Here is a 21,889-nt window from a genome sequence, read left to right on the forward strand (position 1 = left end):
CTCACCTTGGGTTTCTTGTAGAAGCCGGACAGGTACCACTGCAGGACAAGCTTGATGCGGCTGTAGGCGTCTCCCTCGAGGGCAGCCCTGTGACAGGCCGGGAGAACCCCTCACTCCAGGCCGGGATCCTCGGTCCACGCTCTTCCCTCCCACCGTCTGTCCACTGGGCTGGGAACAGGCCACTGGGGCCCCTCCAGGAAGGGAACCCCCACTCTCCCCCAGCCTCTCTGTGTGGGCTCCTGAGCCTACAGCTCTCTTTCTGGCCCCCACAGCCTGTAGGGTTCAGTTTGCAGGCACTAAAGGCATGGCCCTGAGCTCAGGACACTAGAAGGTGCTCGGGGCCGTCCCACACTCACCTGTGATGGCTGGGGCCTGGGCCTGACGTGCAGCTGCCCCTCCTCCCTCTTGCCCCAGCTCCCTCTGGGACTGGTCTTAGAGACCGGGCCCTCTAAGGGGCTGAGCCAGTGGGGACAGTGGACTGAGCTTAGCCCGGGGCCCCAGGGCCCCTCCTGGAGACATCCACGGGGGGAGAGGCAGGGGCTATGGGAGGCTGGGGTCTCTGGGGGTGCATGGATGCATGGGAGCACCCCCCCCACTCACCTGGACAGCAGGTCGGCGTGGTAGTAGTAGTCAGAGAGCTTGTCCAGGAAGGACCGCGGCTCTAGGACGAACGTTGGCAGCACCACACGGGACAGGTCCATGCCCGGCCGCAGTTGCCTCAGCAAAACCCACATCAGACTCTTGTTCTCCTCGGACACCGTCTCCACCTGGGACGCCTGGCCCAGCTGCGGGGAGAGGGGCTGCGGTCAGGTCCCCAGCCCCGTGCTGCCCCAGGGATCCACAAAGTGTAGGTGGCAGGCCAGCCACGGCAGGCTCCGGCTGGAGGAGGTGTGCTTCCTCGGCCCGGCCCCTGGGGCCCAGCCACCCTGCCCCGCCCCGTCTGACCCTGGCCGTCCCCAGCCTGTGTCCCACCTTGGCCCAGGGGGGCACCTGCAGGCTCCCATCTGCCTCTGCTCCTTGCTGGCCTGGCCGACCTGGGCGCTCCCTCGGTCTGTGCCACCACCCTGCCCACCCCGGCTGCTGAAACGCGTCTGTGCATCGTGCCCAGCTCTGCGGCCGTGGCAGGATGCCCCTGGCAGCAGGTGCCACACGCACAGGGAGCCTCCCGCCCCTGCCCGCTGAATCTTCACGGCTGCCGGGTGACGCAGGTGATGCAGGGGCTCTGGGCCTGTGTCTCCCTTAGAAAGGAGCACCCACTCGTTGATAAGTACCTTTCCTGATACGTCTGACCTTTATCACAGCTGCCAGCACACGCGTGGAGACCGACACGGGGCCTTGTCCCTCTGGGTCTGGGGCCCCACCTCCCACTCCCCGCCAACCAGCAAACCCCCAAGGCAGCAGAACCACAGCAGCGTGGCCAGCTCCATGGGGTCCTCACACGACGGGGCCGTACCGCGGGGACACTGGCCCTGGGGGAGTCCCAGCCAGCCTCGGGCAGAAGTCCAGGCCATCTTCCCTCGCTGGGGACCCTACCGGCTTCCTGCCATCGCTGCCTCCGCCTCAGGCCTGGGGCGTAACTGGACTTGGCCGCCTACCCTCTGAGCCCCACGGAGCCCCAAGCTGGATTCGGGTGCAGGAGGCAGGGAGTGTCCCATGCTGCCTGCGTGCCCCTTCCTTCTCCCAGGACTTATTCTTTGCAGTGGCCCCTGGGCACCAGCACTGTGGTTGCCCCTGCTTTCTAGAGGGGACAGGTGACTCGCCCAAGGTCACACAGCTGGTGGGATGTGAGCTCAGGGCTGTGTTTGGGGCCTCACAGCAGCCACCCCCAGGGAGCCAGGAGCCAGGTTGCCAGCAGCCCGTCCTGCATCAACATCCGTCACCACCCTCCTGGGCCGCCTTACACAAGTTGCTTTGCCTCTCTGTGCTCTCACACCTGTCCTTGAGACCCCCTGCCAGGCCTTCCCAGGTTCCCCCGCGGAGCCGAGCCTTGTCTGTGCTCAGCCTCTGGAGAGTCCCTGGGGCTGCTCGCACTCTGCCCCGAGACCCTCACATGCATCATCTCCCCCATTGTGGTCCTGTCCCTACTCCCAGCTACTACCTCACCAGTGCTGTCCCAGCTGGACTGGAACCTGTCCGTCCACCTCCCATGTGTCCTGAACCCCGATTTGACCCTTGTCCATGGCTCCCCGGGACCAAAGCACCCTTGTCTCCCTCCTGACAGCAGCTCCTCCCCAGGGACCAGGGGCTTCTACCTCCACCCCTTGGCATCCCAAAGGCCTCACCTGGATCCGGGGGGCCCCTGCCTAAACCCCCCAGTGGTTTCCCCAGCACCCTCAGCCGAGCCCTCGCCAGCCACCTGCTCTCTCAGGGTCGTGGATGTCTTGACCTTCTGCTCCCCAGCCCCTGGGGACAAGGGGCTGGCCAGGCACTGTGGCCTCTGCTTGCATCAGGGAGGCGGGTAAGGTGCAGGGTGACATCCGGCTCTCTGGGGGGGGGGGGGGGGCAGGCTCTCACCTCCCCGAACTCCTCGTGGACCTGCTCCACATATGTCGTCCTCCTCGGCAGGCGGCCCTCCAGGGTCTCTGAGTGGGCACCCCCACTCTCGTTGGTCTTCCCGCTGTGGTCCTGGGTCTCATTATCTGACTCCTCAGCGTTCTCTCTCTCCGACTTGTCTGAGAACGCATCGTTCTCCAGGGAGGACCCGTTCAGCCTGGAAGGGAAGGTGGGCTGTGGGTCTGAGGTCTCAAAGGTGCGGCCCAGGACCCCCCCACTCTGCCCCTGGGCAGTGGAGGAGGCCTGCCTCCTGATCTGAAGTTCAAGGGGGCCAGACTCCGTGGTGCTGGGCCCCCAGCCCCCCTTCCACATACAAGGAGACCCCACATGTCACTCCCAGTGATAGCGAGGGTCCTGGGGTCCCCAGCAGGCAGGAGACCCAGGCTTCTGGGAGGGGCCAGCCCTCGCCCGCTGCACCCCTGCTCACGGGCACAGGTCCTGGTCGTGGATGGCAGCCGAGGAGGGCAGTCCACAGAGCGAGGGGGGTGATGCGTCAGGCGAGGATCCAGGCTCCCCGTCTCGGCCCTGCTTGCACGTGCTGAGCCGCAGGAGGCTGGAGCAGCGCAGGGCCAGCTCCAGGGCGTCTAGCCAGCAGCGGCCTGTGGGGCGGCATGGGGTGAGCTCACTCCAAGCCCAGGAAGGCTCCCTCCTCTGCCAGGGACACCCCTGCCTCTTCCCTACCCTCCTGGAGGTCCTGCCCAAAGTGGGCAACGCTGCCGTGTAGGAATGCGTGGGTGCGAGTGGCAAGGGCTTACGTGGGCAGGGACAGAGGCCTAGCCGGTGAGCCCCCATCACAGAGAGACGTGTGCCGGAGGAAAGTGCCCTTCAGAGGATGCTCACAACACTTCCTCAAGGTCACAAGTCACTTAGCAAGAGCTACCCACTTCCACCTGGACACCCTGAGGCTTTTGCATAAGCGATAGGTTTCAGGGGGCACAGGGGGCTCCCACTGGCCTGTGGCACAGGCCAGGAGGGCAGGTGGCAGACTGGAGAGGGTGCTGCTGACCGTGGCAGGCAGACTGGCAGACCAGGACAGGAGGTGGATGTGGAGGCAGAGCCAGCCAAACCCCTTCAATCCCTGCTGCCCTCCTGGTGGAGGCTGCCGGTGGGTTACGCCAGCACCACCTCCGTGGCCCGGGGAGGTGTTAAGAGCTGTGGGGACACATGTCTACCAAGGTGCCTCCTATGTCCTGCTGTGATTACTAGCGGTGGGCCTTCCACTCACAAGCATGTTGCACATTACGTGTAATTCTGGGGGGCGTGGCTGGGGCCTGGCACGGGAGGCAAGGATTTGTAGGGTTGGTAGCCCTGGTTCTCAAGGGGACATCTGGGGTCCCTACAGGGTTTCACTGCAGGCTTGACTGGAGCTTGAGGGGCCAGCCTGGGCTGTGCATTCCTGGGGGCAGCTGAGGGGGTGACCAGAGCAGTCCCCGCAGGACACAGCCAGGATGCCCAGCACCGCTAAGCGGGGCAGGCTTTGTGGTTGCCACAGAGGACTAGACTCCTTGATTGCTATGCATCCTTTGAAGCCATTCCAAGACTCCTTCTCCTCCTCCAGGAAGGCCACTCTGACCCCACAGGGGCCGTGGTCGCCCTTCCTCTCTGCTCACAGCCCCCTCGCTCATCAGGAACCCGGCTCATGCTTCAGTCCCATCGGCCTCGTCTGAGAGCTTCTTGCGCCCCCACAACCCCAGCCCCAGACTGTGGGCTCCCCAAGAGCCGGGGTGGGGAAGCGGCGTCCGGCCACCAGGAGGTGGTGTGGAACCAGTGGCTGGGCCACCAGCCGCACCGACCCGGAGCAGCCACCGGAGGGCGCTCCAACCAGGTGCGCTGCCCTGGGGAGTCTTCGGACTGGGATTCCCATCCAGGCTGGCAGGTTCCGTCAGTTAAATGAGGAAGATGACAGTGGAACCTACTGAGTCAGTGATGCCTGGTACGGGCTTCGCGCACAGGAGTTGCAATCCGGTGGCTTTAAATACGGTCATCGGATCGTCACAATGACTGGGGAGCCGGGCGCTGCTATTCGTGTTCTGTCTTGGGGAAACTGAGGCTCAGGGAGGGACTAGTAGTGGCAGGCCTGCGTGGCCCGAGCTCAGGCTTGTCTGGTGACATGTGCTGTCTCCTTCCTGGGTGGCAGTGGAAAGGCCCAGATAGGGACCATGTGCAGCCGGTTTGTAATTCCACCGGGGCACCCGCTGCCTGTGGGGTCACCAGGGAGACTGCAGGGCAGGCAGGGACTCACCGTCCGACTCAGAGGCGGCCCTGAAGATCAGATAGCTGCTGGGGAGTGGCTGCGTGATGGAGCCCACACTCTCACCCTTGGGGCCCTGGAAAGAGAGAGACAATTGGGTGTCACTCGGGGGGACACCCAGGGACACGGGCAATCACGCAGTCCCACTCTGACACACACACTCGGCTTCAGGATCCCCAGGCGGGGTCAGGCACCCGGCAGCAAGACAGGAGTCACTGATGAGCTGGGGGCGCCACCCTTGGCTCTCTAGCTCTCGAGCTCTCTGATTTAGGGTGGCCAGAATCGGCACACGCAAATTTAGGATGCCCAGTTAAATTCAAGTCTTGAGAAATAGTAAAAGTCTTTACAGTAGAAATATGTCCCATGCGATATTTGGGACATCCTTATACAAAAACAAAAAACAAAAAACAAAAACCCTATTTGGTGTTTGTCTGAGATCCTAATATAACTGGCCATTCTGGATTCCACCTGGTAACCTGCCCCACGTTGGTCCTGGGCTGGGCAGCGTCCTGGCAAGGAGGTGGCTGGGTGAGGTCTGGGCTAGTTCCCCGGCCTCTGTCCATTGTGTCACCAGGCCGGGAGCCCCACTGCATGCTCTACCTGGAGGGCCACACCTGAGCCCCAGCCACCCAGATATTGACCCCACGGCCCCCGGCTGCTGGGTAGTAATGGGCCCATCCGGAACCCCGAGATTGGCCTCCCGGCCCCCCCTCAGTGTCTGTCCCTCTGGTCCCCTGGGGCCTGACCTCCTGAGCCCCGGGCATCCACCCCCACCCCCTGGCCCCCCATTACCTTCACGGCCCAGACAGACTGGTCCAGTGGGTGGAAGAGCTTGAAGCAGAAGCCATCCTTCTTGGACGGCCGCTCGATGAGCTCGCAGCAGTGCAGCAGGACGGTGCCCACCCACTGGCCCACCTTGGGGGTCTTGTAGATGAGCAGCACCCCCGGCTTCAGCACACACCACAGTTTGGTCCAGCTCTTCAGGGTTCCCCGGATCTGTGGGGAGGGAGCCACTGTTGGGGAGGCCAGCACCCTGGGGGCACCCAGATGGCTTGCGGGGGGCAGGGGGGACCGTGGGCAGAGTTCTCTTCTAGCTTTCAGGAGGAGCTCATAAATCATAGTGAATCCAGGCAAATGCACTGCAGCCAGGAGCAGATTTCCTGGTGAGGCTCGAGGCCGGGTTTGAGGCCCTCCCAGGGTCCCGGGGAGCCAGCAACGGGTGCAACTATTGTCAGCTCTGTGAACCCTGAAGCTTGTCATCGCTGTTCTCGTTCCAAATAAATATTTGCTTTTGTACCTCACTATTCATAATTTTGTAGGAGCGAGAAAAGGAGCCCACGTGGGCCTAGGTCCTGGGCAGATGACCGGGGGCTGGTGCACCTGTCCTGTTCGCCCTCTGACGCAAGCCCGGGATTTGGCAGCTTTCCCTCCACCACTGCTGGGGTAGACGCAAGCCCCCGGGGCTGAGAGCACCACAGGCCGCCTCCATGAGGCCTGAACACCGGCCTCTGACCCCAAGCCCAGAAGCCGTGCAGTGTCCCCCTCCCCTGTCCCCCTACAGGCTCTGCAGGCACCCTGTGACCCCCTATCTGCAGGCCAGGTCCCCTCTCAGCCTGTGCAGCGTGTCTAGGAGGCCTGGCCTGGAGCACTGCCTTTCAGATTTAGGCAGGTGAAGATGAGGCCACATGGGGGTGGCGGGAGCCGCGACTCGATGACATCTGGACACAGACACGGGAGGGGCCGCGTGAGGCAGAGGCTGGAGTCATGAGGCCGCAGCCCAGGGACGCGCGGAGCCCCGGGAGCTGGAGGGGCAGGAGGGACCCTCCCCGGGGGCCTCCGGACGGAGCACGGCCCTGCCTGCTGCTGGGCCTCGGGCTCCGGCCTCCAGAATAGCAACAAACAGCCGACGGCCGGGACTCCGATCGGGGGTGGCCAAGGGGGACAGCACACCTTCAGGCTGTCAGCCATGATGACCACGCTGGGGTCCGTCAGCGCGCTGAACAGCTGCCGCGTGGCTCGCTTCTTCTCCTGCCGGTAGTTCTCCTTCTGTACCTGGGCCAGGGCAGCACGGGCAGGTCAGGGGAGGGGCCACGAGCCGCAGCTCCCCCGCCGCCAGGGCCCCGCGGTCCAGCCCTGCAGGGGTGAGGACAGGGACAGGGAGACGAGAGGGAGGAACGGGGGCGTGGAGGCGCCTGGGGGTGGCCTGTCCCCCACCCGCTTCGGGAGGCTGGGGCGTGGGAACCTCACGGGCCCGTTCATCCGTCCCTTTCCGGGGCCCGTGCCCACCTTGAGAGCCTCCTTTTTGGTGACCTTGGCTGTTGGGGACACACATTCCTTGTCGGACCCGTTGTACAGCCTGTACTCTGCCTGCAAGAGAGAGTCAGGGGCATCGGGGTGCCGTTGGGGGCTGCAGAGGGCCAGGCGGCAGCCGGGTGGGCTGGGGGGTCACAGAAAGGTGGTCCTGTCCCCCACTGCGCAATCCCAGGGGCTGGGGACACAGAGATGGGGCCTCATGGTGGCCAAGGACAGGATGTGGACGAGAGCTCAGAGGTGCCCGGAAGCGTCCGCTCTAGCCATGGCCACGTGCCCAGCGTCTGGGCGGGGGCCACACGAGCAGCGGGGACTCCCATCCCCGGTGCCCTGGGAGCTGCTGAGCGCAGGGCCGTTCCCCGGGTGCTCTCCTGAGCCCACCCACGGCTGCAGGGGGGCGGGTGGGCCGGGGAGAGGGCTCAGCCTGCCAGGCCTCCTAGACACGCTGCACAGGCTGAGAGCAGTGGTCAGGGATCTGGGGCTGGAAGGGGCCGCGGTCCTTCAACAGATGGGGAAACTGAGGCCCTGAGGTAGGGTGAGGGTAGTTAGGAGACAAAGCCAGGCCCAAAGGCTAGCGGCAGGGCAGAGCAAACCACGGTCCGCAGCCCACCCTCCACCTGTTTCCGTTCAGCCTGTGAGCTCAGAACAGTTGCCCATTTCTAAGTGATTGAAAAAAGTCAAAAGAATAATATTTTCTGAGACATGAAAGTTATCTGATGCGTGGCTGTTTTCTTTCCGATGGTAGCACGAGCACTTGAGACGGAGCCAGGGCAGCCTCAGATACTCGCTCTCGGTTCTTTCCAGAGAGTTCACCTGCCCTGCTCTGCTCTTGGGCTGGGTGCCCTGGGGCTCTCGCCACCACCGCCCTGAGCCCCTAGACCTGCGAGCAAGCCCCCCAGCCTGCCGGAGGGGCTGGCGGGACGGCAGGCAGCTGTTGGCGCCCGGAGGATCTGGGAGGTGAGGTGCTCTGCTTGCACGGGCTCACCTAATTCCCACGACAGCCCGCAGCACGGGCCCAGTTACTGTCCTGTTCGATGGACTAGGAAACCGAGGCCCAGAGAGGTAAAGTCACTTGCCGAGGCTGCGAGGCAGGAAGTGCCGTCCAGCAGGCCGGTCATCCCCACAGCACCGCATGCCAGGCCTGGCTTCAGGCGCTGGGGGTGGGAAGGAGAGTCAGACCAGCCACAAGTCACAGAGCTGCGAGAGCCAGGGGGTCATTCTCACTATCCACATCCTGCACAAGAGGAGATTGTGGCACAGAGAGGCTCAGAAACTGCCCAGAGTCACACAGCTCATGAGGGAGGGGCTGAGCTGGGATGGATCACAGAAGGGCAGGGGTGCCCTGGGAGCCGCTGAGTGCTGGACCGATGCCCGGGCACTCTCCTGAGCCTGCCGACGGCAGCCTCTGCTCTAGAAACAGTCTTTGGGCTGAAGCAGAAGTGACGATGTGTGTGCTAGACATTGGCAGCAGGTGACCGGTCTCTGGGGGCTGGGGCTGACCCACAAAGATGCTCCCAGCAGTCTTCCTGGGGAGCTGGGCCTTTGGTGCACGGCGCCCCAGCCCCCTTCACACAGGCTGTTCCCCCAGCCCAGGATGCTCTTCCCTGCTGCTGGGAGGCCCCCGCTCCTTCCTCAGGCCCCACCGAGTCACTCCCCGGAAGGCTCTTCCCGCCCTGCTGGCCTCACACCCTGGCGGCATACACCTGCCCTTGGCCGGCCCAGCGCCTTTTGCAACTGCAGCCCCATAGACAGTCCTGCTTGTTGTCTACAACTCCTGCTGGGGGCAGTGCGACCCCAGCACGCACGGCAGCAGGGGCTCAGTACCTATGTTGAATGAATGAATGAATGAATGAATGAATGAATAAACGGGGTGACCTACCACCCAGTTCTCTTCCAGGTGTGGCTCCATGCAGTTGTGCTTGTTTTAGGCAATAGAAGTGGGCTCGGGGCCTGAGGGTCCAGGGACCTGGGGGCGGAGGGCAGGATGGGGCATCTGTGCCCTGTACCCCCTGTGCCTCAGTCCAGCAAGGCCACTCGGGCTCGGGTCACTGCAGCCCTGTCTGCCAGCTCCTCTGCCCTTGTGGCCACCCCAGGACCCTGCCCAGGCACTATCGTGTCCCCAGGCCCTTCCTCACCCTCCTGCACGCTGCTGCACATCAAGGCACAGTGCGATCACACACAAGAAACCCGAGTCAGAGCGAGGACCTCCAAAGTCTGACCATAGACACGCAACCTGTGATAATTACTTAGAGAAGCCATTTAGAACAAGCTACAGGACAGGGGCCCAATGTGCAATGGCACATCTGACAAGAATGTGACGTCTATCATATAAAAAGAGCTCTTGGGACGCCTGGATGGCTCAGCGGTTGAGCATCTGCCTTCAACCCAGGTCATGATCCTGGGTCAGGGGATCAAGTCCCACATCGGGCTCCTTGTGAGGAGCCTGCTTCTCCCTCTGCCTGTGTCTCTGCCTCTCTCTGTGTGTTTCTCATGAATAGATAAATAAAACCTTAAAAAAATAAAAAATAATAATAAAAAATAAAAAGAGCTCTTACAACCCAACAACAAAGACAAACAACACGATTCAAAGACAGGCAGAGGACCTGAACAGACATTTCTCCAAAGCTGTTGTATGATAGTCAAGAAGCACATGAACAGATCATCAGTCATTAGGGACCCGCAAATCAGAACCACAGAGAGGCACCACCGCATACCCACTGGGACCACCACAACAGCAATGAAGGAAAACCCAGAACATCCAAGTGTGGTGGGGATGTGAGAGAGGGAAGCCCTCCCTCATTGCTGGTGGGCTCATAAACCTCAAATAGTTAGATATAAAATGCTTGAGAATTCCATGTGACCTCAGAACAACCATCTGGCCCCACAATCCTGCTTTTGGGGGCACCCCGCAGAGCTCAGTGCAGGGGCTCCAACGTGGTCGCAGGAGCAGAAGAACAAGGACAGTGCAAATGTCCACCAACGGATGAATGGACAGGCCGGGTATGGGCCGGGCACACATGGAATATTACTCAGCCCGAAACAGGAGTGAGCCTGTTACACGCTACACACCACTCCGTGGGTGAACCTCAGAACACGCGTAGAGCCAGACGCTAGACCAAAAGACCACACACTGTGTGATTCCATTTCCACGAGATGTGCAGAACCGGCAAATCCACGGAGACGGGAGGTGGAGTCGGGGCTGCCGAGCTGGTGAGGCGGAGCAGGGAGGCTCTGATGGGACTTTGGTCCGGGGCACAGAAATGTTCTGGAACTAGACAGAGGTGGAGGTCGCACAGCATGGCGGAGGCAGTGAGTGCCAGTGAAGCGGGCACTTAAAACGGCGGGGTTTATGATATTTGAACTTCACCTCACAAAAAAGATAAGATCTCTTGTGGGCTCGTGTCTTTTCCCAAAGCTGCGCCTCTCAGGGCAGCTCCAAGTGGCCCTTAGGAACCTGGGGGTGTAGGCACCTCACCCCCCGACCAGGCTCGGACGTGCTGCAGGCTTCCTCTTTCTGTCACCCGCCAGGACGTGGGCACCAGGAGGGCAGGACTCCGCTCTCTCCATGAGCCCCCCGTCACTGCACCCACGGCCGCACCTGCTCTCAGGAGCTGCTCAGACCTCATTATGGAATGGTTGGGATCCGACATTTGAACCAAGTCATGTGTTTCTGACTGTGTTTGTATGTTTTACTGGGTTGTAGAAGGTCACAATTATGTTTTTAGTGTTTTTATGCCATAAACTCATTTCTTGAAAAAATAAATAAGCCCAGTGCCCCCCAGAGGGTTAATGGATTAACAAGATACAATCCATCCATGCAACGGAATACTCGTCAGCCTGAAAAAGGCAGGACATCCTGACACCTGCTACAACACGGGTGGACCTGGAGGACGTGGTGCTGAGAAAAATAAGCCATGAAAGGACAAATATTGCGGTCCTCCTATGAGGACCTTAGAGGGTCAGTGTGTCCTGGGGACAGAGAGTGGACGGTGGTCACAGGGCCAGGGGAGGGATAGGGTCCGTGTCTCCTGGGGACAGAGAGTGGACAGTGGTCATGGAGGGAAGGCTCACACCTCCAAGATTTGCAAACAACAGAAGGACCCTGGGTCTTCCTCTTGTGGTATCTCCGGTCCCTAAATGCCACCCAGCAGCCCACACAGCTCTTCTCCAGGCCCCAGCCTCCTTGGCCTCTGTTCTCCAATAAACCAGCTAACAAGCACCTTTTGTGACTCCGTCCTTGTCCCAGGCTCCCCGGATGCGGGGTTCAGAGCTGCTCCTCCAGGCACACGTGGGAGGGGGTGACAGGCCAGCTCGGTGCCATCTGCTAACCCCCATCCCCTCCCCGCCCGCCCCCAGCTACTTCCTGTGGCCCCTGGACAGACTCCCCATCCTTGAGTCCTCCCCCCAGTCAGACTCTTACCGGAGGTCCCTTTGTGGCAGAGCTGGGGGTCGGAGGTCCTTCATCCCTCGGTAGCGATGGGCCATTGGGCTCCATGTCCTTCCCTGCAAGAGTGGCCAGAGTGAGGACCAGGGCTGGCCCCTCCGCTGGCTGCCCTGTGTGTGAGGCAGGGAGGGGTGGGCACGGTAGCCTGGGCAGGGCAGGAAGCCAGCTGAGAAACTGAGTGACACCTGCCAGGGTCCCTCCTAGGAGGAGCCAGGAGAAGAAGCCCAGCTCCCATGACCTGCCGGGAGGAGCCCAGGCACGTGGCATGCTGGTGCAGCATGGCCTCTGGGGCCCCACAAGGCCAGGCCCCACTTTCAGAGGGAGAATGCAGTGTCCCGGTTTAGAGACACATGGCAGTTCAGGGTCCCCTCTCGCCCTGACCCTCAAGGAGCCAGATTCTCAGAGGGAGGTGGCCAGACACAGTCCCTGTACCCCGATTGGGCAGGTGTCCATTTCCCTCTCCGGCTTGGTTGAGGAAGACGAGGGAAACTCCAGGTGTCTGGATTTGATCCCGGGGAACAGTCACCCCTTCCTCAGCTCCATCTGTTTTGAAGAGGGTTCCCAAAGCTTGGGCATACAGGCAGGGGGTGGCCTCAGAGGAGGCAAGACAGTGTGCCCTCCAGCTCACTGCCGGTCCCGGGTGGAGAAGCAAAGGTGGTAACCGCTGGGGGAAAGCCATCCTGGTGGGGCCTGTGGACAGGAGCCCACAGAACAAGCCCTGGCAGGTGCTCTGCAAACCCAGGAGCCTGGGAAGGGGCCGGGGGCCTGGGGACTGAGCATCCTGCCCTGCGGAAAAGCCAGTGTGGCTGCCTGAGGAAATGGCTATGTCCCTGGGAGTCCAGGTTCACGTGGGCCAGGAAAGGCCTAGGGACAGTGGCCACTCCAGGTGCCAGCTGGGGAGGCTCCCTTGATGCTCCTGCTTCTGCACCTGTGCCCTGATCCCAGGCCCGGGTTGGGTGGTGAGCACTTCCAGCCTCCCCAGTCCAAGGGCTATCTTCGGGGGTGTGTCCTGTAGCTGCCTCTCCTGGGGTGGGTGCTGCCTGCTGGCCTGGGGGGCTGGGGACCCTTGGAGCACCCACAGGAGTGGCTCTGTGGCAGCTGGAGGCCGGCACTGGTTCCTGCCCCTGCCCCCCTCCTCACCCCTGCCCCCAGGATCTGCCGCTCCTCCCCTCCTGGGAGAAGGTCCCTGCTTGCTGGGTCCTGGCTGCATGGGCCCACCTGTAGGGGATCAAAGACCCCTTAGACCGGTTGCCAGCCAGGACCTGTCCTCTCCCGCCCCCTGCTCCCAAGAGGGTGCAGCAGCAGGGAATGGAGGCTGGATTTACCTCCCCAGGCATCCTGTGCCCCTGGCCCATGTGATCTGACAAGGCGCATTCCATGTGGCCTGTTTCTGTATCTGCTTGTGGGGTTCTGGGTGGGAGGTCCCCAGAAGCCCCCCAGGTCCTGACAGTGTGTTGGCCTGAGGCTCTCCTGCTGTCTCCAGGGGTAGGATGGACGCTGCCAGGAAGGGCTCGGGTCCTCTCTCCTCCCTCCCGAGGCAGCAGGCGAGGGGCAGACAGGCTGGAGAAGGTGAGGTCTCCCAGGATGGGAGGAAAGGCAGGCCTTGGGGAGCAGTGGTCATGGACAGCAGGAGCACTTAGCTTAGTCTGCTGGGTGGCCAGTGAGGACTTAGTGATGGGGTGGGGAGCACGGAAGCCAGGAAAGCACCAGCAGGTGCACATGACCCTGTGCCCCGTGGGCTCTGTGCTTATCTACCAGCGGCATCCAACAGTGGACTGTTCCCTCTCAGAGCCTGGGACTCCTCTATAGCTTGGAGTACGTATTAACATCCCCATTTTACAGATGAGGAAACTGAGCCCTGAGAAGTCCTGCTGGCCCAGGGTCACCCAGCCAGGAGAACTGGGGCTGGGATTCAGGCTGTCTGTCCTGGGAGACTAGGCTTGGGGCCACCCCACCACAATGCCTCTCCAAGGATGAGCTGCCCCCAGAGCTGGGGGAAGGGAGCCCCCTGCTGACCCCCACCACCGAAAGGCTGTCACCTGGCCCCACTCGTCCCAGGGCTTACATGCCCTGCTAGCCCTTTTGTAGCAGCAGCACCTGGGTGGCGATTAGCAGAGCGAGGCTGTCGCCCTCCCAGCTGGGGCGGCACAGAGAGGGGAAGGGACCTGCCTGAGGTCACAGAGCCGGGCTGCAAAGCCAGGAGGACCCAGGCCCTGCAGCCACCCCAGCCCCAGCAGCCACCCCAGCCCCTGCTGGCACTGACCTGGGCTGAGGGGGTAGAGCTCATTTTCTCCACCAAAGAGGAGGTTCCGGCTGAGTTTCCGGGGGTCAACTTTCTGGGGGGTGGAGGAGGGCGGACACAGTGAGAAGCGGCGCCGGAGAAAGGCCTCCTCCTTCATGGCCTGGGCGCTGGGAGGCTTCTGGAAGGAAGGAAAGAAGGAAAAGACCTGGTCACACCTCAGGCAGAGAGCAGTGGTAGCCCCAGGGGCTGGCAAAGAGAGCAGAGGCACTCCAGGGGGCCGGGGTGAGGGTCAGCAGCGGGGGTCAGCCCCGGACTTCCAGGGCCCGCGAGGGAGGACAGAGCCCAGGCTGGAAGCCAGGCCCAGACCAGCCCTGGTGAAGTGCGTAGAAGTCACGGGTGTAGCAGACACCCTTCTCTGGGAACACCCCACCCCCAGGCCCAGTGCTATATTGGCTCTGTAGGACCCCGGCCACAGCCAGGTGGACCTGAGATGTGCCACTGACCCATGCAGGGCCACCAGACTCCCTAGTGACAGAGCTCCACGCGGGGAGACAGCTGCTGATACACACAGGGGAGGTGGCCAGAGCTGCCCCGAGAGGGGACAGGCAGCCCAGACACCAGGGGCAGCTGGCCTGCCCATCCTGCCTAAGGCCCCCGCTGTGACACCCTGCCTCCTGCACTCCCTCCCTCTGCTTCGGCTCCTCCTTGGGGGGTCTCTGTTGCTGGCACCCCAACAGCATCACACAGAGAGAGCACAGGTGTGCTTAAAGCCAGGGGTGCCCCAATTTACACCTTGCCCAAGCCCTGACCCTCCTGAATGTGCTTTCTTCCTGCCCCAGGCCCAGCCCACCACTCATGAGCCGACCTCGGCCTCCTCCTGGGTCCTCCTGCCCCCTCACAGCCCAGTCCCGGGCAGGCCTGGGGCAAGCAGGTGACAGATGACAGTAAGTCCCCCAAACCATCAGCCCATTTTACAGAAGAGGAAGTCACAGCTTGGGAAGCTGAAGGCCTTGCCCCGTGGCAAGCAGGGACTCCGGCTTCTACTCCTGTGGTCTGTCCACTCCCTGAGGACGCGCTCCAGAAAGGCCCACTGCACCATCTCTCCTCCAGGTCTGGGGCCACTGGACCACCTCCCTGGATGGGCGCATGGCTCCCCGCCAAGCCCAGGACAGAGGCCCCACCCATTTCCTCCCAAGGCCCTGGGCCTTTCAGGGCAGGGCTCAGACACAGAGAGCCTTTCCTGCCGTGACAGGGCAGGGCTTCGGCATGGGCAGGCGGTCCTGGGGCATGGGTGGCCCGGGTCTTCGGTGGCAGCCCCAGAACCTCCTCTGTGCCCCCCGCCAGCCCTCCAGACCCTCCCTTTCTAACCACTATCTTGTCACCTGGCTGAGCTTGTTACCTTTGCTGTTTCACAGACAGGAAAACTGGTTTCGGACAGGTTGGGATTTTGGCCGAAGGTCACAAAGCTAATAACTGGCAAAGCTTGTGCCTGAGCCACCTGGGACTGCCTCTAAAACCTGGTTCCCAGCTGGCACTCCCACTGCCTCCGCTTGGCTTCTGGCAAACCCGCTGCTAGGCCAGAAGGGCGGGTGTCTGGACGGCCGAGCCCTGCTTATCAGTGTCAGGGGACACGTGCAGCCTGCCCAGGTGTATCAGGCATGCGCTGGACCTGGAGGGGTCCCCAGGGAGAGCGAGGAGGGATGCAGGCTCACATAGGCCTCCCTCACCTGGAGCCTCACTTCTCTTAGGGGTCAAGTCTTGCAGAGTTGGTGCAGGTGGAGGCGCTCTGGCTCACACTGCCTGAGACTGGCTCACAGCTCAGGCTCAGCTCTCCAGCTGGCCCGTCTGCCCCGCTCCACCTAGGGCGGAGTGGGGAGGGCGTGAGGATCCTGGCTGCCTTCTCAGACCCCCTAGTGTGCCTTCTCCCAGCACTGCTAACCGCCAGTGGGACTAGTCTGTGAGCTCCACCATCCAGCCATCTACACCGTCCTCCCTCCTCCTTCCCTCCCAACCATCAGCCACCTACCTACCTATCCTTCCATTCTTCCACCTACCTATCCATCTACCCAACGTCCCAGTCATCTATTCATCTATTTATCCATCCATTCACTTGCACATATACCATTTATCCACCCATCCACCCATCCATCCACCCATCCACCCATCTATCCACCCATCCATCCATCCACCCATCCATCTACCCATCCACCCATCTATCCATCCATCCATCCAAGTCCGACCTCTTATCTCTCCCTCCCTCCCTCCCTCCCTCCCTCCCTCCCTCCCTCCCTCCCTCCCTCCAGGGATCTTTCTAGCCAGTCAGCTCAGCAGCCTGATATCCCTCCTTCCCTTCCCATTCGCTCCCTATTAGCCCAACAATCAGACCCATCAGAGGTGACATTCAAATGATTGAACTGCTGGCATGGACATCCTGTGATCCGAATGCAGTGTGGGGTGTGCACCAGCGGACATGCCCTCTGTCCTGATGCCCCACACCAGTGCTCGGCCCCTGCAAGCTGCCTCTGACCTGCTCAGACAGGGAGGGCAGGCCTCTCACTCAGTAGGGCTCCAGGGTCTACTCGGCTCTGCTGAATTCATACCTCCCTTCGTCTTTCCACTGCCCACCCCAGCTGCTGCAGACACCGGGTGCTTCTCTCTCTGCTGCGGTGAATGCCGGGGTGAGGTGCTGGGCAGCGGATGCTATTTCGTCCACAGTGTAAGTAAATCCAGGTCACGTCTACCCGGTGGCAAACAGTCCAGACTCAATCCCTTGGCCCAGTCTTCCAGGCCCTTGAGACCCGCCCTCCCTCCTACTCACTCTCCCAGCCACACGGGCCCCCTCCTGTCCCTGGAAAATGCATGGCCCGCTCCCCAGGGCCCAGCTCTGGAACGTCCTCCCTGGAATGCCCTCGCCCACATCTCCTCCTGGCAGGGGGGTGGGGGGGGTGTCCTTCTCACACTCTGTTTAAATGTCACTTCCTGGAGGGCTGGCCCCCCGACGCCTCACACAAGCAAATTCTCCACATAACACGTGGTGTTCTGGAGCCTTCTCCCAGTGTTCCCTTCTTGCTAACTGTTCACATAGGATACACGTTCTAGGAGAGGGGGTGGCATCTGTCCTGTGCACTGTCTAATGCATGCCAGGAGCAGGGGCTGACAGTGGGGCCTGGGTCTTGGGGATCCCAGAGGTGAACAAAGGCCACACAACCAAACGCCCCTGGGCCTCGTTCCTCCTTATCCACAGGTCAGGGGAGGATCCCCAGAGAGTGGCCAGGGTCACAGGGTCCCGTATCTCCGGAGACGTTCCTGTTCCCATCTGCCTGCCACGCCAGGTGTACGGTGAGCACCGGATGACCGAGCCCCGTACTCTGGGCACTGCCAGGAGGTGGGGTAGGGTAGGGGTGCCTGGCATGGGGAGGCTGTCAGCTGGGAGGACAGTCAACCTGATGCTGGGCAGGTGGCACCTCCTCACAATGAAAGCTGAAGGCTCACAGGCCCTAAGGGTGCACCCCTGCCCCCTGGAGCCCAAGGGGAGGGAGACACGGCTGAAGAAACAGACCCTTCGAGCCAGCCCCCAGCTGGGGCTGCACCCATGGTGGGCAGCTGTTCCTCACCACCTGCTGGGATGCTCCCCAGGCCTAGGCTCCAGCTGCCCAATGCCTCAGGTGCACCCCCTCTGGTCTCCCATCTGGGGCACAAGAGCCCTCCAACTTCAAGGGGCCATGGGTCCCCTGTGGGGCTGGCCCAGAGCTCTGTCCCCGCCTGGACTCGCCCCATGTCCCCGAGTTCTTACACTTGTTTGGGCACCTGCCAGGTGCCAGGCTCTCTGATGCTGAGCCAAGGCCGACCGGCTGACAGCAAGGCCTGGGGAGTGGGCACGGAGCCCACCCAGCCCCTGGCCCTGGGAGCCAGCACACTGCCCTGCCCCCACCGCCAGCTGCCTTCCGGGCACTTTCCTGCCTCTGAGCACCATCCCCTCCACCGGCGCCCAGACGCCCACCTTCGGGCCAGAATAATGGGATCCTTATAAAGAAAGGTCACTGGTGCCTTATCAGGGCTCTGCAGGCCGGACGCACAGCCCGGTTTTCTGGGCCAAAACTCACCAAGCCTTAGCTCTCAGGGAAGGGCTGAGGCCGAGAAGGAATCTAGCGGAATCCAACAGAGTGGACTCTGCCCCCACTGCCGGCAGGCGCAGAGGTGGGGGGACGGTTCTGCTCACAATCCTCCCATCACCTGCAGGGGTCTGGGGACCACACGGAGCCAGGGAGAAGTGTCTAGTCTCTGATGGCTGCGTGCCACGGCTAACCACACTCGTCTGGGTCTCTACGTGTAAATGGACGATTCCTCTGAGCGGGGGGTGGCAAAGTCCCTGGCCCAGAAGGGCCCAGAAAGGGCCTGCAGAGGTGGAGACAGAACAGGTGAGCCCCACCCCCCACCATGCATAGGGGCCTGGCCAGCTGTCACCAGCAGCCAGCGTGATGGGCTGGCCCCGCTGGACCGGCAGGAGCAGGAGAAGCAGGTGCTTGCGCTCGACCACCAACGTGGCTGTGCTTGTACTTTCATCTGAACCCAGTGGCTTGTAAGAGGCCGTGGGGAAGATGCTCCGAATCACAGGTAAGCTCAGGGATGAGGCAAAGTAAGGCCACCTTTTCGGTTCTCCAACCTCACGTCTGAGGGAGAGGTCAAGGCTGCTGACCGTAAGGACCCTGCAGATGGAAAGCCACTTGGGTCCTCAGAGCCACTCCACGGAGGCCACCACCCGCTCCAGCCCAGCAACAAGGGCCCTTCCTGAGAGCAGACACCAACGTGAGGTTCCAGAAACGTGCTGGGCCGCCGCCCCCTGGCTGCACCGACCACTTGGGCTCAAACTGGGTGACGTGAGTAGCCCTTGTGGGAACCTCTCCAGAGCACCCGGGCATGCATCTTGGTGTGTGGGAGCTGGTCCCTTGGGGTCACCCATGCCCATCCCCGGTGCATCTGGACTGGTGTTCGGGCCCTAAGAGGCTTTGGAACTGGGGTGTTTCCAGTCCATGTGCTGTGCACCCCTGAACCCCTTTATCTGTGTTAACCCACTGGGTGTGATGCTTATGGCTCCAGAGAGGTAGGGAGAGACGACCTTATCATCCTGTTTTATTTTACTTTATTCATTTTAATTTATTTTAAAGATCTAATTTTAATTTTATTTCGTTTTAAGATTTTATTTATTTATTCATGAGAGACACAGAGAGGCAGAGACACAGGCAGAGGGAGAAGCAGGCTCCCTGCAGGGAGCTCGAGGCAGGACTCGATCCCAGGACCCCGGGATTACGCCCTGAGCCGAAGGCAGAGGCTCAACCACTGAGCGACCCAGGGGTCCCTCATCATCCTGTTTTCCTGTTTTCAAGATGCAGAAACCAAGGCCGCCAGAGGGGAAGCGACTAGCACTCCTGGGCCCTTTCTGGTGCTCAAGCTTCAAGCCCTGAGTCCTTTCTGCACTTTGGAGGGCTGAGGCCAGGGCCAGAAAGGAGAGAAGGGGACCAGGCTGGGAGGGGTGGGGTGGGGGAGGCAGAAGCAGGGCTTCCCTCGGAGAAACACTCCCTAGACATGGCCAGGGAGTGTGGCTGAGCCGTGGGGAGGGGGCAGAAAGTGGCTTGCAGGCTTGGGTGTGCTCAGGCTGACTCAGCCCAGTCATGTGGCTGTGGGACAGGGCCAGGCCCTGGCACCCGCCCACCTAGCCTCCTGACCCACACCTGGCCTATGGCAGGCTGAGTGCCATGGTCCGCTGGTCCGGGCACCACCCACTGGCACTCCCTGGTGCACACTGTTCCCACCCAGTTCTAGGGAGTCCTGGTCCCGTGGCAGGACTCCACGTTGTCCCCAGCAGACCTGACCCCACCATGTCTCCCCAGACCCTGCCCACTGTCCCAGCTGAATGGGGACTGGTTTTCAGATTCAGACAGCAGCCTGGTGGTGATGTTCCCTGGGGCAGGGCTGTGGTGGGGAGGGTAACCAGAAGAGGGGGCATCCTGGCTCCCAGCTAGGAGACCGGAGCCTGCGGGGCTCCCTGGCCTACTCTCAGGGTCCACATCTGAAGCAAGGAAATGGCTTTGAGCCCCAGGGGGATCTCATGCCCCCTTCTAGGAGAGATGCTCCCCGTCCCTGTTGGGGGGCTTGGCCTCTATGTACAAGTCCTCACCACACCTGGCGTGCCATTCCCAGGGAGGCGGTCCCACAGGCCGCTGCTGCCCTGGTAGCGGGAGGGACAGGCAAGCAGTCAGGCGGCTGCCACGGGGGGCAGGTGGCCAGAGCTGAGCGCACCGCCGTCTGTAACCCTTGGCTGCTCATCTCCCCCCCATTATGGGGCTGAGCCTTGAGCGTGGGCTGGCAGCTCCGACAGGAAAGCTGGACAAAGTGGCTCGAGCCACGTGTGCCTCACTGCCCTCCCCCCAAGGCTGGGACCCCGAGGCTACAGGAGGCAGGGGCCCCCATGGTTGGGGGAGGGGGGCACTGCTGGCCCCTGGGGAGCCCTGGTGCTTGGGCAAGCCTCACCCCATGCCACCCTCATAGGACCCTCTGTGACTCTGGGGTCAGTAGGTAGGTAAGTGTGTGGGGCCCCCCTGGAGGAGCCAGCAAGCAGAGGGAACCAAGGACAGGGGGCTGGGGTGCGGGGAGTGGAGAGAAAACTGAGGCCGGGACCAGACCCTGCTGGGGCTCTGGGAGGGAGCATTAGCCCTGGGCTGAGCAGTTGGGAGTGGCACGGGCAGGGGTCCACCTGGTGGCAGCCCTGCCAAGGATCTCCCGGTGCAGAGGGACTCCCGCCCAGGCCCCCTCAACAGCCCCCACGGTGCGGGATTTCATCAGCAGGGTGAGCCCTTAGGAGGACTGAGGGGATGGCCCCAGGGCGCCCTCCCCGCTCAGACAGCTGGGTTCCACTCTGGGCGTCTCAGGATGGGGTGGCCCGTGGGGATGCCCGGACCACTCTGTGCCCTCTCTCCAAGGCAAGGTGCAGGCTGTCGTGGGCTGTCTTAAATGCCAGCCTGCCCAGCCCCAAGCTGCTCAGCACTGGGTGGGAGGCGCCCTGGCACGAGCAGGGGAGATGCACCACCATTCTTGAAGGAGCCCCTGGTCCTGTGCTGCTGGCATGTGGGATCAGTGGAAATCGGACGTCCAGTTTTCCCACAACATAAATCCTGCCTGGGCTGGTTCTGGGATGAAACTGGAGCATCATTCCCACACCATGTCCGCCAGCCCAGCCTGGTCCTGGGGCCCTCAGAAAGAGGGACAGCCTGGACCCCTGGGGGTGGGCAGGGTCCTCCCACCCAGCGGCTGCACGACATCAAGCCAGAAACTGGGGGGCTGCTGGAGGCTCCCGGCTCCCCATCCTCTGGGCTCATACCAGCCTATATGCACAGACACGGACACACAGACACAGACACACAGACAGGAGAACCCCGCCCGATGCCCCGATGTGACGGTGCTCTCTCGCCATAATCCCCAACAGGATCCCCACAGTGAGAACTCTAATGCAGCAGGTGGGAGGCTGCACCAGCTGGGGGGACCAGCCACTCACCTTCTCTGCCTTGGTGTCCTCACCTGTGAGGGCTGAGAACAGCACCAATTCGCAGGCTTACCGTGGAGGCCGCCTGAGATAAGGCTCGGGAGGGGTTGGCATAGTGCTGAGCGTGCCCACAAATGGGAACCACTGCTGTTGGTAATACTAAGCCCTAAGGAAGTGTGCCTGGTGTTTGCAGGGTGCAGGGGGTGCCCCAGGTCCCGAGAGGGCTTGGTGCCAGGGCCCGCAGAAACCAGTGTATCCTCCCTTTGCAGGGAGCCATCCCCTGGGAAGCCACCACTCTGGGGAGACGAGTCTGAGGGTGGGTGGCCGGGTGCTGCAAGCCGTGCCCCACAGGCTGCGGAGGCCAGACGTGCATGCAGGGACCCCTCAGCCGCCTCCGCTAGTCTGCTCGTGACCCGGCACAGTCCATGAGAGGTTCCCGCAGACCCTGCCCTGCTGCCCACTCCTGTGATCTCTCGTCTGGGGGAACGTAACTGAACTTAGGCCAAGAATATCTGAAAACACGTCATAAAGAAGACGCACGTCCAACAGCCA

At 62.1% G+C, this 21,889-nt stretch overlaps 1 protein-coding gene across 4 annotated transcripts in view; it reads right to left on the reverse strand.

Annotated features, from left to right (window-relative positions):
- Positions 1-21,889, reverse strand: part of OSBPL5 (oxysterol binding protein like 5) — a 75,925-nt gene that overhangs the window by 10,232 nt on the left and 43,804 nt on the right. For all 4 annotated transcript variants that reach the window (XM_038563612.1, XM_038563613.1, XM_038563614.1 and 1 more), the window contains exons 2-11: positions 13,822-13,978; positions 11,535-11,617; positions 7,091-7,171; positions 6,755-6,856; positions 5,597-5,800; positions 4,796-4,880; positions 2,981-3,152; positions 2,515-2,710; positions 601-785; positions 6-87 (exon numbers count right to left, since the gene is read on the reverse strand). In XM_038563612.1, the coding sequence (XP_038419540.1) occupies positions 6-87; positions 601-785; positions 2,515-2,710; positions 2,981-3,152; positions 4,796-4,880; positions 5,597-5,800; positions 6,755-6,856; positions 7,091-7,171; positions 11,535-11,617; positions 13,822-13,978 (1,347 nt within the window). The remainder of the gene's footprint in view (positions 1-5; positions 88-600; positions 786-2,514; positions 2,711-2,980; positions 3,153-4,795; positions 4,881-5,596; positions 5,801-6,754; positions 6,857-7,090; positions 7,172-11,534; positions 11,618-13,821; positions 13,979-21,889) is intronic.

Source organism: Canis lupus, chromosome 18 (assembly GCF_011100685.1).
Source record: "Canis lupus familiaris isolate Mischka breed German Shepherd chromosome 18, alternate assembly UU_Cfam_GSD_1.0, whole genome shotgun sequence".
NCBI classification, from domain to species: domain Eukaryota; kingdom Metazoa; phylum Chordata; class Mammalia; order Carnivora; family Canidae; genus Canis; species Canis lupus.